We start from the raw sequence: 18402 nt of genomic DNA on the forward strand, positions 1-18402 counted from the left end.
ACAACGATGATAAATAATATATTTCTCCCCTAATCAACTAGAACAATGAATAATATAAAAACAAATACAATGTATTTTATTATGAAATTACAGAACACTTTCCTGACAGAAATTCCAGCACAAAGCAATTAATTGAACATCTTCCTTCAAACTTCAATCTGTAATATTACAGGATTTGTCCCTAAAGTTCAAGAAATGATGTTTTGTAGTTGGCAACGCTGGCTGACGGAGTGGCAGTTGTTGAGGCAGGGTCACGCTCCGCGCAGAGGTATCTACTGCACCCTCGTAGAGCAAAAAATGGTCCAGTTTTTGGAGCAGAGTTGTGCAATCAAATTTTGAGTGGAACTGGGTAAAAAAACGGGGCGGAGACGGTCGAAATGCTTTGGAAAACCTATGATGACGAGGCGGTGACTAAAAGCCAAACTTTCGTGTGGCACAAGCTGTTTCGGGAGGGTTGGGAGACCGCCAACGACGACGACCGCTCGGGGTGCCCCTCGACATCACGAACGGACGACTCGATACAAAAAATGCGTCAAGTTTTGGACAGTTACCGACGATTAAATGTTCGGATGATTGCAGAGCAGTGTAGAATACCCAAAATCATTCATCGCATTTTAACGGAGGATCTTCAAATGAGGAAAGTCTGCGCGAAAATGGTGTCAAAAATCCTGACGAGTGAGATGAAGAAGTGCCAGAAGACAGTAAAAGCAGCTGGAGGCTGTAAAAGCATCCGTGACGACCTCACTGAAGGAGATTCCTGTTGGCGACTTCCAGGATGCCTTCAATGATTAGGTAAAGCGTTGGCAACGGTGCATCGAAGCAGGGAGAGAAAAATACTTTGAAAAGTTCTGAAAAGATTGTAAACTCATATTGAATATATGATTAAAAAAAAAAAAAAACTCATTCCGGGGGCTTTTGGGACAAACCCTGTAGTCACATGCGCAAGGAACAAGGCACAGCGAGACATTCACCGAAAAAGGGTGGATGTATGTATATAAAACTGGCTGTTCTATATTAACGACATACGTTTTGAAAAAATCAATAGTATTATGTAATTCATTACACTTTTCCAAACGCTTTATTTCCTAATTAATATTGCTCACATTTTCCATTATTTATTCTTCTCAGCTCCAAGTTCGTTTATTTTCCTGTCTTCAACTTCTTTTACTCTCTCTCTCTCTCTCTCTTCCTCTTCATCTCGGAACGAGAATGGGGAATGATGGAAACTTTATAACGACGAAGAACTACATAATTTATACGGTTTACCGAACATTGTTAGGATCATCAAATCTAGGAGACTCAGGTGGGCAGGTCACGTAACCAGGGTGAAAAAAAGTAGGAACGCTTTCAAAGTCTTAAATGGAAGACCAATCGGAAAACGACCGTTAAGAAGACCTACACGCAGATAGGAGGACAATATTAAGATGGATTTCGCAGAAATAGGAATACCAAGTAAAAACTGGATCCAGCTGGCTAAGGATAGAAGTCAGTGGAGAGCTTTTGTGAACGCGGCATTGAACCTTCAGGTTCCGTGGGCCATAGAGTTAGTTAGTTCCTCCTCTTTCCCTCGTCGTTAATGTGTTGCTTCTGCAAAACGAGTACGTAAATTTCGTGCATAATGGATCATGGATTTCCTTATGGATAGTCTCTCAAAGTGATCAGAAGAAGCTATTGTACGTACACAAGTTTGTGTGCTATCAAAGCTTCATTCATTCATAAGTATTCTGCCTTTATTGGCAGGTCACTTGCCGCAGCTGAGAAGCTTCCATGCTCCACGGTCCTTCGCTAACCTCTTCGTCTTCGCGTATGATCTTTCTGTTTTAATATCATCCATTAATTGTAGTCTCCTTCGCCCCCTCCCTCTCTTTCCCGCCACCCTCCTCTCTACGACGTCCCTCATGATACAATCTCTTCTTAGGCAATGTCCCAACCAGTTTCTCTTCCTCTTCCTAATAATATCTAAAAGTGTTCTTTTCTCACCCATCATTTCTAACACTCTCATTCGTTTTCCGCTCGACCCAACTAATTCTTTCCATTCTTCTCCACACCCACATTTCGAAGCCTTCCAGTCGATTTTCGTCACCTTTACGTAATGTCCACGTTTCCGCCCCATACAATACAACACTCCACACGAAGCATCTTTTTCTATGAGTCTTTTTCTCAACTTTATTCAATGTCCCACAAAATAGACTTTTCTTCCTGCTAAAGGCTTCTTTCTCCATTCCTATCCTTGCCTTTATTTCACGTTCGCACTTCATGTTATTACTAAGAATACTGCCCAGATATCGAAAACTATTCACTTGTTCTATTTTCTCCCCTCCTACTTTTATATTTGACACAGATCCCTTCGTTCCAATCACCATGGCTTTTGCCTTTCTAACATTTACTTTCATCCCATATTCTTCAAAGCCCTTTCTCATTTTTTCTAACATTTTATTGATTTTCTTTTCAGATTCTGCAAGAAACGCCATATCGTCTGCAAATCTTATGCATCTAATCATTCTACCTCCTACTGAAATGCCATAATCATCATGTAGTCTTTTTTTCACTCTCTCTTCTAGATAGACATTAAATAGTGTTGGCGAGGGGCAGCATCCTTGTCGAACTCCCCATCCTTGTCAATTGCACTCTCTTCCGTCAGTTCTTCCTCTATCCTAACACTTACTTGTTGGTTCATGTATAAGTTTCTTATGAGTCTTCTATCTTTCCATTCCAACCCTATCTTCGTTATAACTCCCAACAATTCCCAATTCACGTGGTCAAAAGCCTTTTCTAGATCAATAAATACAACATACACCTCTTTCCCTTTTTCTATAAACCTTTCACCGATCGCCCTTAATAATCCAATTGCATCCCTTGTGCCCTTGCCTCTTCTGAACCCGAACTGCTCCTCCTCAACATCTTTATATGTTCTTTCATATAACCTTCTGTTCAGTATTCGGAGCAGAATTTTAGCTGCATGAGATATGAGACTACTATATCTATAATCCTCACATCTCCTTGGGTTCAATTTCTTAGCCATCGGTATCATGATCGTTTTCAGAAAGTCTTTTGGCCATTCTCCTGTTTCATATATTTCATTGCATAGTCGCAACAATTCTTTCTTTCCCTTGTCTAATGAATTCGATTGGTATGTTATCTATTCCTGTTGCCTTTCCATTCCTAATCTCGGATATAGCTTTTTCAAACTCACCCCGAAGAATACTAAATTCTTTATCATCCTCGACTACTTCATTTTCTACTTCAACATTTAGGCTACACGGTCTATCCCTACTCTCATATAAGTCTTCAACGTATTCTTTGCACCTTCCTATGACCTCATTTCTCTCGCTGACTACCTTCCCATTCTTATTTTCTACAGCCATCATAATACCCCCTTGTTTCCTCCGAAATTCCATAGATTTCACCTCCTTGTACATTTCCTCATATTTCCCAACTCTTTCTAATTCTTCTATGTCCTCGCATTTTCTTCTGTAAAACTCTTCCCTCGCTCTGTCTGTTTCTCTTCGTAATTCATTATTTAACTTTCTGTACATCTTTCTGCCCTCTTCTGTATCAACCTGTTTCCACATCTTCCTCTCCCTCATTTTCTGCAACTTCTGCTCTGTAACCCACGGTTTCTTAGCAGTTTTGTGTTCACGGTAACCTACTGCTTCTTCTGCAGCCTGCTGTAAGCAACGTTTAATTTGTTCCCACCGTGCGTTACTACCTGCGCCTATCCTTTCCTCGTTTGAATATTTTTCTTCGAATTTTTCAACGAAAAGATTTCTTATTTCCTCGTTTTTCAACTTTTCAGTATTCAACCCTTTGTTACCTACTTTGCTTCTGCCTACGTTTTTCAGCTGAATATCTATTTCGGCCAGCACAAGATTATGATCAGAGAAAATATCAGCCCCGGGAAGGGTCTTCGCGTTGTTTAAGCTATTCCGATACCTGTCCTGAATCATAACATAGTCTATCTGACATCTTCCGCCGTCTATTGGTGATTTCCATGTATATCTTCTTCTCTTGTGCAGATTGAACCAAGTGTTCCCAATTACTAGTGAAGTCTGTCTACAAAAATTCACCAGTCCCTCTTCCCTTTCGTTTCTTTTGCCTAAACCATATTTGCCTACGATACTACCTTCCTGTTTTTCTCCCACAACTGCATTGAAATCTCCCATTAGAATTATGCATACACCCTTCTTCTCCCTATCTATAATTTCTTCTATTTTCTCATAATTTTCCTCTACTTCTTCAGTTGCACGCGAAGTCGTCGGTGCATATGTCTGTATCACCACTAGATCCTTCGTTTTCCCTTTAAGTCTTAAAGCTTGTTCTTTTAAATAATCTGCTACGCATTGCGCATGGACTGAATATCCTCTTTCTAGATTTGAATTTTCATTAAAGTCAAGACTTTTTTTTAACATCTCTTAAATCGTTTCACTCTGAGAATTCCAATTTTTTTACGTCGAAAGTCAACCAAACACTGGCCAGTTCTAGAGTACTGCCTCATAGTTGTTCTATAATTTGGATTCGAAATAGACTCTTTATAACTGTTTCGTAACTCTATCTGCCCTACTGCCATTACTTTCAACTAGTTCAGCTAAAAGAGACTTCATGCGATATACTCCAATATCAGATTCTGCACTAACATTACGATCCAAACATGAAAGAGCTCTAGTCAATTTATAATTTGAAGATGACTTCTCCAAAAGTTTAAGAACAATTCTCTGTGGACATTTTCTGCAACTTCGGCTAAATTTCAAGATATCCAAATCTGTTATTGGATGACATTTCTTACAGACAGCAAGTGATGCAAAAGCCATGGACATTTTTTACACCACATCAATTCGTGAACATGAACTCAAAAGAACTAGAAGTTTCTGGTTTTACAAACTTCTGTACCACATTTTTTATCACGTCCGATAAAATATTGTAAAGAAATGCACTGACAGGACCGTCAGTTTGAAATTCAGTACGGAAAGGTTCTTTTTCTGAAGCAAGTGCTTTACAAATGAATGTTGAGGAATAAGCATTTTATCTTCTTCCAACATACCAGACACGAACTAACAGCTCAAAGAGTTGGGAACTTTCTCATCCTTCCTACCAACTTAAATATACAACAATGTTAAATACAAATATACAGCTTTAAAGTCGCGACCATCGATAAACGTCCCTTACTTATACTCTTCGTAAGAAAGAGCCCGTTCCGCAAACCGCAAAAGTCTTTGCCGCACGTGCTGGGGGACAAGGTTGTCACATATTTTTCTTGAAAACGTCTGGACACCATATGTTCTTATCTTCTAGAGAAAGCCATAGAGAAAACCGTAGTAGAAACGTGTTGACGTGTGAATTGTGTAATAAAAAATGATCTAAGATAAAAGTTAAATGATCCATTGCCTACAACATAATTCAAATCGGGCGAAAACATCAAAACTCCACACGAATCATATATATATATATAAAGACATATACACTATTATATAAAAAAGATTAAAATGACTTACTCATCAATAACTAACGATGAAGGTCCATAAACCATGAGAGTTGAATTTTGATGAAAATTTGTGACAAGATTCAGTTCGAGTTGCTAAGTAACGTAGTAATAGTCACTCGATGCGCAAATGCTTCGTTGAGCTGCTACACCGACGCCATCTTGAAATCCCGTACGCAATGTCCAAGAATACCCTTTTAGCACAAAAATAAAAAAAGCTTTTGATATATCTGACTTCAGTATTGTAAACCAAGGCAGATGACCTATATGTGAGAGTATTTCCAGTGCATGACCGCCATTTTGAAAGGCGCCATATTGAATCGTCGTCAAATATGATAAATGGCAAGGGGGTCATGTGGGGTATCAATAGCACTGGAATTTACTCCTGAATTCATTTCCGTAACCAAAGTTTAGATATCTGTTTTCACTTCAGATTTAAGAGCTCTCTTGCTCACAGGAACATACAAAAACTGAGCAAGTAAAATTTGTGATATGAAATGCGGTCGTGCAAACACTTGCATGATTTTAACTAATGCAATAGTAGTTATTTGATCTACAATAGCCACTATACCAATCAGATCTTGAGACTAGTAAGAAATATCGTTAATTAAATTGAAATGCCTGTAGTGAAAAATGGAATAGCAGCACTGTAACAAATTATACCTATTTCAAAATCGCTATATATATGAGCCTGTGTTGCGTAGCATTTAAATGCTGTAATATAAGTTAGGTGGAACGGCACATATGGTTTTAAAGAATCTGTCTTGAAGTTATTAAAAAATTAATAGAAAAAAATATTAGAAAAATAATATAAACTATTGCACATAAGCAAATATTAACCTACTAACCTTTTGCTCTTCAATTGTGATGATGGAGATCCAAAACGTAATGATTAGCACACAGTATCATGGAGTAGTGCAAACACTTAACAAATGCACTTTCGTCACAATCTACATGACCACAGACACTATTTTCTACTAGTCTTCAGAACATTTGTAAATGAACCAACTATTGCTCCTGTTACGTACTCACATTTCTGCCATGCATATGCAAGCATGCCCTTTAGGACTGGCGCACAAAATTGATGATACACAACAGAATGCATTTTCTTTATGAAAATTCTGCCATATAACTTGTACACCGAACAAGTGAACACCTGCTACAATCAGTTATTTATCACAGTTTTGATATGAAAACTAGTCTTGCCCTTATTATAAGCAAGTGTTTTATCGCTAAAGGTGGAAAGATGCAGATATTTAATTATTTTATATTGAAGGGAAAAGGAAGAAAGAGGCTTGTTTCATGGATTTCAACTTGGAATTGAATCTTGTAATAATCTTTACTGCCACATATTCTTAGCAGTTGTGCATGCATTCTCTTATCACTAATAGCAGAACAGACACAAGAAAAGTGAATTCTAAGTTTCCAGGTGTATCTTCTAAGAATTGGCTGTGAACTGATAATTTAAATCTCCTTCATTGTTCAATGTGGCAGCAATAAATCGATTGTATTTAGAGAAACTGTCAATAAATACATTAAAGTATTTTAACTTCGTAATATGCACGGTAAATTATAGGTCGTCAAATATGAGTATTGGAAAGGAACGCAATATTCTGCAACAATGATGGTCTTTGCGTAAGGTTTCTAGATTGGAGAATAAAACTTAACACACTATAATGGACCACGTAAAATTGCCTAAAAGACATTTTTGGTTTGATACAATTCAACGCCCCACACGCCTGCTACGCTAAAGGAGACGTGGACCTACTGATTATAGTGGAATCCGAACCATTTTGGTCGTTCAACTAATATGTACCAGTTTATATAATTTTTCTAATATATATCCGAACAATCCCTTTGGTATTCTCTGCTTGTCAGTACTATTAGGCATGTGTTTCATCGACCAACAGTCTATTCCATCGCACTTTGAAATAGGTATAACTTGTAGCATGCTGATATTCCATTTTTCACTACAGAAATTTCAATTTAATTAACGATTTCTCTTACTAGTCTCGAGATCTGATTGGTATAGTTGCTATTGTACTGCATTAACTACTGCATTAGTTAAAATCATGCAAGTACTCGCATGACCGTGTTTCATGACACAAGTTTAACTCGCACAGTTTTTATATGTTCCTGTGGGTAAGAGAGCTCTTAACTCTGAAGTGAAAACAGATATCTAAACTTTGGTTACGGAAATGAATTCAGGAGTAAATTCCAGTGCTATTTGATACCCCACATGACCCCCTTGCCATTTATCACATTTGACGGCGATTCAATATGGCGCCTTTCAAGATGGCGGTCATGCACTGGAAGTACTCTCACATATAGATGATCTGCCTTGGTTTACAATACTGAAGTCAGATATATTAAAAGCTTTTTCATTTTTGTGCTAAAAGGGTATTCTTAAACATTGCCTACAGGATTTCAAGATGGCGTCGGTGTAGCAGCTCAACGAAGCGTTTGCGCATCGAGTGACTATTACTACGTTACTTAGCAACTCGAACTGAATCTTGTCACAAATTTTCATCAAAATTCAACTCTCACGGTTTATGAACCTTCCTCGTAAGTCAAATTATTATAGACAGAAACACGAATTTGTACGGAATGTTCCCTTGTCACAAAATCAAGGACTAAGAATAGATTGTTTAGAAGTATGTCTTACAGGGAAGTAAAAGAAGGTTAAAATAGCTTTTGCTAAGAATAGAGTATCTCACGAATCCTTTAAGTTATTTTATTTTTAAAATTCCGTTGCTGAGAAGGGGAAATAGGGTGATTTTCTATAATATTATACCTACAATTTTAGTTTTATTGAAGAAAAAGTCTCAGGTAATTACAAATAAACATTAGTGCAAAATATCAGAAAATTGCAATTTGATTAGCACTCGGTTGATAAAGCTGTCAATGATGGCTTGTATGTAAATATTTTACTATTGTATTGAAATCAATATAATTCAGTTGCTTGCAAATGTCTTACATGAAAACATATCCTAGGGTTAGTGACTTGGGCTGGGTTTATGGTTATCATTAAAGCCAATAAATAGGCGATATTAAAGAAATGTTGTTTAGATTTATTGTATATTATCCCGACTAGGCCGCGGGAAAACGATTTAACTCGATCTTGACTAGTGTTGCCCACGAGAAGAGACGTCTTGTTAAGTTTGAAGAAGTCTCGTCTCGATTCTCAAAAAATTATTTTTCACCTCGCCTTTTTTCATCTTGTTCAGTAATTTTATATTCTTGATTTTTAAAAGTAATCTTGGTAAATTTTTACGTAAGAAATTTAAATGCTTTATAGGGATAGGTGTTAAATAATTAGCATTAATTAAAGATACATATCGCCCAGGTTTCTTAACCAATGTTCATATCGAAATCAGATCATCTGTAGCTAGGGTTAGTTCTGCACCTATTTTGATGTATCGCTCATAGATTACGCAGTGGGTTGTGGGCTCGGGCAAACAACGAAAAATAATGTACTGTTCATCCGTTCTCTCAATAGTTCTAGATTTTATAGCGACCCTGTATATTATTCATGGTACAAATAAATATTAAGTATACTTGTAATCGGTACTACATCGATCGTATCAAAATATAACTACTTTTTTTTGTTTTTAATTTTAAAATGTGTGAAGACAGAAGCTATAGTATTGTAATATGAATTGAGTTCTTTACTACAAATGAGGCAAATAATTTACATTTTATTGCAAAAGTCATAAAATCAACCAATTACGTTGTCTTATTCTACGATAAAAACAAAAAATAAAGTTTACTTATTGCATACAATTATCCAAGTACAGTGAAACTTTTTAACTGTCGGTTGCTATTTGCATACAACACTGTCAAACTCATCCTACAGAGCCCCGATGTACATCTAACTATCGCCTTCTCGTCATTTTATATGAAATAAATAAACAAAAATGTAACATCACAACTGCTATACTTCATTGACATATTACATTAGAATATGACTTAACGGTTAATTACTTAATATTTAAGCTATTATAGTATTAAGTACGACGTATATACTATATTCATATTAAATTACATCAAATACACATCACATAGAAAATTGTACAATCTTTTATCACAGTCTTATCTACACTGAACATAAATAGACATAGAAGTGCAATGTGTTTGAGCAAGATTAAACGACGAACCAGTATTAAAACTGATCATTGTTTCAAAGCTAAATAAATTAATTAAAAATAAAATAATAATAAAATAAAATAAAAAGAATAAAATTAACTACTCTATTACTATTATACCTGTTTTCTGAGCTTTGGCAAGAAGTTCCTTGACAGACTTAGTGAGAACCACACAACCTAAAAGGTTAGGAAAAAAATAAAACAATAGCCAAGCTAAATATATATACCGACATGCTGTTGTATATCAAATTTCCTTTGAAGCATGCAAAAGAAATCTTAATAAACAAAATAAAAGCTTACTTTGTTGTGCTTATCCACTACGAGCATGCATGCATGAAACTAGGAAATAATGTTTAAACGGAAAATACCACAAAATATGAAAAAAAAACTGTAACAAGTGTGGAGCTAATAAAACAGGATACAAAAAGGAAGTATTAATATATGTTCACATTAATTGATTGTTTTTGAAGATTGCTTGCATTTGTCGTTTACGAATATTAAACACTCACTCGTAGTGTCTATGCAAGCTGCGCGTAGAATGTTATTACAGTCGAACTTTTATTTGTATGTTACATCCTTTAGATAATGAATGTCTTAAATAACGATAATGATGACAAATTCTATCTTAAGTAAACGAAAATTTATTTTAGCAGAATAACGTCCGTCCGTAAAACTGTTTAATTATCAATTGCAGATCTTCCAAAATAACTCTCTTACCATTGTTACCTGCTGTTACTCCGACTAATGTAGTTTCAATTGTTTTGACTAGTTTGTTTTGGTTTTGCCATGGACCAGTTTATCGCAATTAATGAGAGCCTACAACGAGTGATCTTTCTATACGATAACCACAGAGGGCTAGCAAGATCATGTGATCTTACACCCTGTGACCTTTTTCTTCTGTGAATCACCCAAATAGTCAACAAATACACAGAAATGTATGCTCTTTTTTTGGAATTGAAAGTGGAAATCACACGACTGATTTTAGGCATAGGGATAGGGACAAACATCTGCGTGAAGGCTATCAATAACTTTGTGAAGTGTACGGTAGACATATGCCTAACATTGTATTTCATACTATTTGGGTAATGTTACTGATGACATACGTACATGTAAAATAATACCATTTTCATGAAGCTTTACCTATTTGTTTCTAATTTTCGAATTCGGCGTCCTATATGTACACTGAAACCAATAAAATTAGAACTACGATTTTTTTTTTAAATTATGCTTTCTACTAGCACATGAACATAGCTACGAATTTTACACGTAAATTATACGGTATTTTACTTACTAGATGGTTACGCACTTAGGGACACTTAATAAGACACACTGATCTGGCTTTTTTTTAAAACGTCCCAGGATGATGCACCGAGGCTAAGATGATGATGATGATGATAACATGGATGATAATAAGGTGGAAGGGAACGGTAGAACCCTGAGAAAACCCACGCACATCGTATTCATCCACCATGAAGCTCACATGGTTGGAGCTGGGATCAACCAGGGACCCCGCACGTTAGAGGTAAGCATTCTACCACTTTGCTACCGCGATCCAGTGCAAAGAAGTTGGGCACAAGAAGTTGATGGTGTGTGGTAGTGATTAGCCTACACTGGGTGTTAAAAAATATATATGTATTAAGTACTGAACTATAAACCACACCCACCGGCCACATTAGCTGTTCGGGCCGGTTATCGGTCGTGCAGGTGCTGTTTGTCTGGGTATAGTATATCACGCTCGATGTACAGGGTGCCCAAAAATATGGAAATGCCCTAACAAGTGGTAAACGCTGCAAAATATAACCACAATAACAATGTGCGTAGATGGAGATTAAGAATGCGGCGGGGGATGTTTGAGGACTCATCACAATGACGTCCATCAATTTGAATTTTACGCAATTGTCTTAAACGGAAACCATGTCATGTAACGTGTCATTTTTAATAACAAATTTTCGTAGAACTGAATGGCACTGTTATTTTTGCTCTAGCGGTAACCATTACAAAGTTATGACGGTTTTTTTGTATCGCTGCAGGTGACTTACTCGCAGACAATGGCCTTGACGCATCACGATGTTTACTAAAATTCCAAAATGAAATTTCGTGACCTTTTCTCTACCAAATCATAAAATTTCCTAACATTTTCAAGAGCGAATTTAGGTGCGAATTAGGCCGAATTTCCATCCATGCGATAGAAACGTACTTTGCTTGCGATTTGGTAGCGTCTAAACCTGACCAGACAGTTTTGGTGGTGAATTTTGACGTTTTACAGAACAAAATTTTTCAATCTGTACTTACATTTGTAGTTAAAAAAAATCGTGACCCAAAAGGTAAATTTCGTGAAATTTTCTTGACTTTCATGAGCGTTTTCTGATTTCGTGACTTTTTCGTGACTTTTGTGACCGATTGACACCCTGCGCATGCAGAATGCACTGAAATCGTAATGATCTCTGGAGAATGAAGCACATCGTCATGCGGAAAGAACACCCATCAGCAACGGTACTGTGTTCAGAGTACTAAAGAAATTAAACGAAACCAGGTCTGTGTCAGCTCGATGTAAGACTTGTAGCCACGTACGGCGACAGATGAGGCAACAATTGTGGGTACTGGCAACATTCAGTAAAATTCCAACTAGAAGCACGTGCAGTACAGCCCTTGAAAGTGGTGTTAGTCTCACTTCAATCATGTTTATTGTCACTCATTATGTCACCCTTCTAAGTTGTAACTTCAACAACACCTTCCAGAAGATGATCCAGATCGTCGTCTGGGATTTCTCAATGGGCTACAGAGCAGCTATGACAAAACTCCACATTCGCCTCTGACGTATTGTTTACTGATAAGGCAAACTTTTATGTGTCGAGCGAGGTTAAACAATACAACATGCAGTATTGGTTGGATAGTAATACGCATTGGTTTGACGCATCCGCAGGTGTTCCGGGCAAGGAGATTGTATGGTGTAGCGTGTGGGGGATTCGCGTTGTGGGTCCACTTTTCATCGACGGGACCCCAATGGCAATGTGTTATCGGCGAATGTTAGATGATGATATTTTGGCACCACTGGTGTCGGAGAATGGGTTAGTCCCTGAATTTTCCAGCAGGAAAGCGCCTCGCCCCACCAAGGTATTACGTAAATAAGTAACTGGATCAGCAGTTTACTAATGTGTGAATTGGTCGGCGAGGTCTCTGGATGGCCCCCTCGTTCCCGTGACCTGACCCCACTGGACTACTACCTATCGGGCCATGTGAAGTCTGTTGTATATGTGGTGAAAATTAGGGATGTTCTGCATCTCAAGGAATGAAATGTAGACGCATGTTCAAACATTACAGCTGACACTTCGCGGAGGTTTTGCGTGACTAGGAACTCTGACAATCGACCAGAAATGGGAACACATTGAATATCCCTTAACAGTGAGTGGTCCTTGCCGTATGACTAAGATCTGTTGTTGGGAACACAATGAAGAAACAGTCATAACTTCATAATGGTTAGTGCTAGAAAAAAAGTGCCATTTAATTTCTAAGAAAATTTGTTAAAATGACGTATTATATACTATGGTTTCTATTTAGGACAACTGCATTAATTTCTTGAAGGCGGACGTCACTGTAATACGTTCTTGCATTTCTCCCATCTCTATTCCCCACTTACATTGTTATTTTGTTTATATTTTGCAGTGTTTACCACTTATTACGGTGTTTTCACACTTTTGGACCACTCTGTATATCTTGGCGTAGCTGGAAAATAATTATTGCTGGAGCTCGGCGGGCGGGCAGGTGCCGTCCCATAGTGCTCCATAAGGTTTAGGTCCAGAGATCTAGCAGGCAGGGTTAGAAGAGAAATACTGAGTAGAGCACATAGGGTTGCCTGGCGGTATGGAGACGTGCGGTATCATGCTGGTAGATCGGGGATCCAACAGTGTCCAGATAAGTTATAAAGTACGATATCATCCACTAGTCATACTCCTATGAATGAAGACGAGAGGCGACTGCGATGTGTAGTGTATTTCCGTCCCCTCCCCTATAAAAAAAAAAAAAAAAAGTACGGATCCTTATGGCGAATGCGATTAGATATATTTTCCCACTCACCTGCACTACCAATTGTATGAAAATGCTCAAAGAAATCGAAACTGTGATGTACCAGACACAGTTTAGTTTCTCTTCGACATCTGCTATCTTCAATCACACCAAACAAAATAGTTAACAGAATCAACCTTCAACGAACCCACACTAATATGGTTACTGTGATTTCTCAGGCTGAAGTGTTTGTGGAATGTCTAGCAGTCAAGCAGTAACGTAAAGAGAAAAACCTCCTTGACTATTGAAAAAATTAAGTTAACGTATGTACAGTATTTTTTCTGTTCATTGAAAGATTTGTGTATATTAATTCGTATTAGAAATACATACTGTAAATTAGCTAAGATGCATACAGCATCTTATTTTATTACAGTGTGTTCATTATATACATGCACTGTTATTTTGTACCTTTGTTAAGCAAAGACCCATCTTTAACGAAAATGTTTGCGATTCCCGTTCGATTCCGCTAAGGACAAATTTTACTGTAGTTATAGCTTCAAATAATATTCACTGCCGACTAGTAACTGTAATGTTTTTGAAGTCGTTATAAGATTAAAATCATGGGATACTGTTCAACAATGGTAACAGCTAATTAATTAATTTGCCTTTGTTTGTCCATATGCATACACGAACGTTCGTAGTTATATATCTTACCCACGTTTGTATAGAAGGCCGTTTCATCCTTATGGTAGCAATTTGCAGTCGCCACCAGAGGCGCTAGTTTCGCATCAGCAACGTGACGCACACAGTACGGAGTAGCTAGACACTTGTGTACAAGCCGAGCAGAGGAGAGATGTGTGTGAGCAGAATGCCACCGAAAATCGACCCTTGTTGGGAGTACTACATCGTAGCACTTTCTGATATAGGCTACAGCTATAGCCGAATAAGAACACAGAGCAAGAAGAAAGGTTTCACAGTATCTGATAAGGGAATTAATGCAGCCATTCATCGCAATGCACACCCAGAACAAACCATTGCCATGCGTCGTCAAAAGGAGCAAAAGAAGCAACCGGCTCCACAACACAGTCAAGACGTCATTGCCAAGGTCCGCCGGTTTGTGACCCAGGAGAATCCACCCACCCAACGTGACATAGCGAGGCGTGTTGTACGGTCAACTGCAACTACACACCGAATCATACGCGACAATTTGGGACTCAGAAGTGCACACAAGCGGCGGGTCCATGTTCTGAAGCCAACGCACATCGCAGAACGGCGGGTGGCATGCAAAAGGCTGTATGAAGGTTACCTGGCAGGTGACAAATGGCGTTATGTGATCACCTTAGATGAAGCATGGGTCTATTTGACAGGATCCCAGCAGATGCGTGCAATTTACTACCGCCGCAGTGACGGAACCTATCATGCAAAGTGGTTTCGCTCCTGCAAGGAGAGTTTTCCAAAGGGATTTATGGTACTGACAGGTTTCTGTGCAAAAAGAAAGCTTCCGATACACCGGGTGTCATCAAATGTCAATTATATCGTATTATGTGCGTATTATATCGAGCATGTACTGGAACTTATCTATCGCCAACATGCCCCGGCTTTGTATGGCAATGACACTGACAGTGTGTTCATCCACCAGGACAAGGCCAGCAGCCATACTACCAAACGAACGGTGGCCTACATGACACGTATAGAACAGGAGACAGGTGTAAAGGCTATTCCATTTCGAGACATCCCGTCAAGTCACCAGATGCATCCCCTATGGACTTCTGTGCTTTCGGCCTCCTCAAACGGAACATCAATAAGCGTCGTCCGACCACACTTGATGGCCTTTGGAAAGTGTGCAAGGAGGAGTGGGCGAAATTGGATCAGGCAGTGCTCAATAGATGTCTCCTTTAGTGGAAACTACGATGTCGTGCACTCGTTCACTAACGGGGCTCTCACATCGAACATGATCGCTGGTGGAAACGGGGTTTTACGCCCTAGGGCACGGGTCTGTACTTCACTACCATAAGGCTGAAACAGCCTTCTGTATGCATATGTATACACGAAACTTTAGCACCTGGTGGTAGGTGATTTTGACGCTATAGAAATGTAAACAAAAACAGCTTAATGGTTTTTAATCCTTTGATGACATTTAATTTTGAATTATGATCTAGACATCAAATCCTTACATGGTTATTAGAGATAAGAACAATGCACTGTCTTGTCTACATCCATAGGAAAGAGCTTGAAAAGAAAACTTATCACCTGTGTCTCAGTCTTTCCTGTTGATTAAATGAAGATGTTTCTTAATCGTGATATCGCTTATACTTTTCGTATTTTTGTTTTGTTTTTAGGTTTGGAATTAGTTTTGGGCTGCCGGTATCTATGGCCATGCTAGCCGGTCATGTGTGAGGGATGACGTCCCTCGGCAATCACACTACCCGGGGAATTCAGGAGTAAGGAAGGGACCTGGGATCATTATGTTAGGTATCATCCTGGCATTTGCCTCATGGAGATGAAAACAACAGGAAAACCCCATTCAGATGGCTGGCCTAAAAAAGCTTTAACACTTTTTCGACCGAATGTCCCCACCGGAAATCTAACCCAGACAGCTCCACTTTTGTTACATGGATATTCTTAGCACAAGTGGCATAAAACCTCCTAGCCGCGCCATTCTTTCCATGCAGAAAATCTTGGAGATTGAGAACGATAGTGATTCCGATTTTTATGTGGCAAATTCAGAAGAGAAAATTTCGGAAGTTTCTGAAAGTGAAGAAGACTTAGGTGGGAGCTGGAGCATTGAGAAAGACACGAAGAATTGAAAGTAATGATTTTCAAAGTGGGTGACGAACTTGTATTCACATATCTCAAAAACCTGATTTCCGTGGTTCTCTCGATATCAGCAAAAAATATGATCTTTCGGAAAATAGTACACCTATTTAGTTCTTCCACTGCTGCATGACTGATGAGTGCATAAAAAATATAGTGGCTGAGACTAATAAATACACCGAACAACAAATACGAAAAAGGGAGCAAGAAGGGGCTGTCAACATATAATCAGTTTTCAGTTAAGTGGAAACAGTTTTCGGACAATGAATTCTAATTCTTCTTCGCAATAATAATACATTGATATTCGTGATTACTGGAATACACATCCAATTCTACAAACTAATTTTATACGAGTTGTAGGTATTTCTTGTGAATGATTCGAAGTACTTCTAACAATGATGGAACTGAATGATAATGAACTGCAAGTATTAAAGAGCAATCTAGGATATGACCCTCTCAGACTCTTTCTTACTTTAATAATAAATTTATTTCGGGAATTATACATGCCAGATGAATTTCTTACAATCGATAAGGCTATTTGACCTTTTTGAGGAAGAGTATTTTTCGAGTATACATGATGAATAAACCGCACAAATATGGAATAAAAATATTAGAGAGTTATACGAATCGAAATGTGGGTTCGTAACGAATTTGAAAGTGAATACAAGATCCAATTCTAACGACAGTGAATACAACATAGTGCAGAGTATTGTTGATGTCGTCATGTAAAAGGAAAGTAGCACACGGTAGCGATGGACGCAGGTTTCCGAGTCCTTTAGTTTTTGACCATTTATAGTCTTGTCAAATGAAAACTGTTGAGACTGTTATGCCACGTACTAAGAGATGCCTGAAGAGGCATTTCAAGCAAAGTTGAAAATGGGAGAACCAATTTCGAAAATAAGAAATCATTTGCTAGCAGTGAAATGGAAAGATGCGAGAATTGTTCATCTTTTGAGCACAGCTCACAACGATTATATGATTCTTGTCGGATCTTCTAAAGGAAGGCATCAGAAAGAGAAATCATTCACGGTAGCAGACTACAATAAATATAAAATAGATGTACATAAATCTGATCAACAATATATACAAAAATTCACTATTTTTCTCTTACCCTTTTCCATAGCATATTTCCTTTTGCAACTTCCTTAAAAGGGAACAAAGGGGTTCTGACTTCACGGCTTGGAAAGCGTAAATTCTTATTGGTTTACAGGGAATCAGTATCCCGTGTTAATGAACCGATAATTGCTCACGCATGATTAGCATAATTTCTGATGAAAGATAGTATAATGTAATCAGTGTTGAATACGTTGTAACCTATGTCACTATAAAGCACACAGATTTCGACGTCGATATCTCGTTTGCTTAAGTCAACTGGATGCCAACACATTAACGCTTTCATCAGTAAATGTTTTGCTTTCTTCTACATGGTAAATAGCTTAAGATTTTGATAGACGATAATGATTCAAGAATACATAACGATGATGGCTAGCATTACAGCGATGCTTCTATAGAAAGGAAATATTGAGAAGAAGCAACAAATTCAAACACGAATAAACGAGGAGTTAAGAACAGAAGAAGACATGCTAGAGTATTAGGTTTAAGAATATTAGTTGGGGCGAGAAATGTTTTAGGTTTGTGATATACTTGCTAAAAAGAAAAAGAAGTGTATTGCTAGGTAGATTGTTGTTGTTTATTGAAATTGCGATATACAATTTGAGATTGGAATATAGGACATGGATTAAGGATAATGTCAAGTGAGTTGCGTGTAAATACGTAGTAGAAGTTGATGGTATTTAGTGTATTGGAAGATTACGACATTATGATTAAAGTGTATTATGAGTTTTAATGAATAAAGGTATTTGAAGGAGGTAACAGGGTTGAAATATATGGAAGCTAGTGAATTTGAATATATCTATTGCTCTGCTGATAAATGAAATAATTTAGTGGAAATTACTTTTAATAATT

The 18402-nt window shown here is 37.8% G+C and overlaps 1 protein-coding gene across 8 annotated transcripts in view; it reads right to left on the reverse strand.

Moving 5' to 3' along the window:
* Positions 1-18402, reverse strand: part of LOC145693422 (uncharacterized) — a 129776-nt gene that overhangs the window by 31033 nt on the left and 80341 nt on the right. For 6 of the 8 annotated variants that reach the window (XM_081769398.1, XM_081769395.1, XM_081769397.1 and 3 more), the window contains exon 11: positions 9742-9798. The exons of the other annotated variants lie outside the window; for them this stretch is intronic. In XM_081769398.1, coding sequence (XP_081625524.1) covers positions 9742-9798 — 57 coding nt within the window. The remainder of the gene's footprint in view (positions 1-9741; positions 9799-18402) is intronic. 8 annotated transcript variants of the gene reach the window in all.

This window comes from Thermobia domestica, chromosome 8, assembly GCF_964235325.1.
Source record: "Thermobia domestica chromosome 8, izTheDome1.hap1.1, whole genome shotgun sequence".
Classification (NCBI taxonomy): Eukaryota; Metazoa; Arthropoda; class Insecta; order Zygentoma; family Lepismatidae; genus Thermobia; species Thermobia domestica.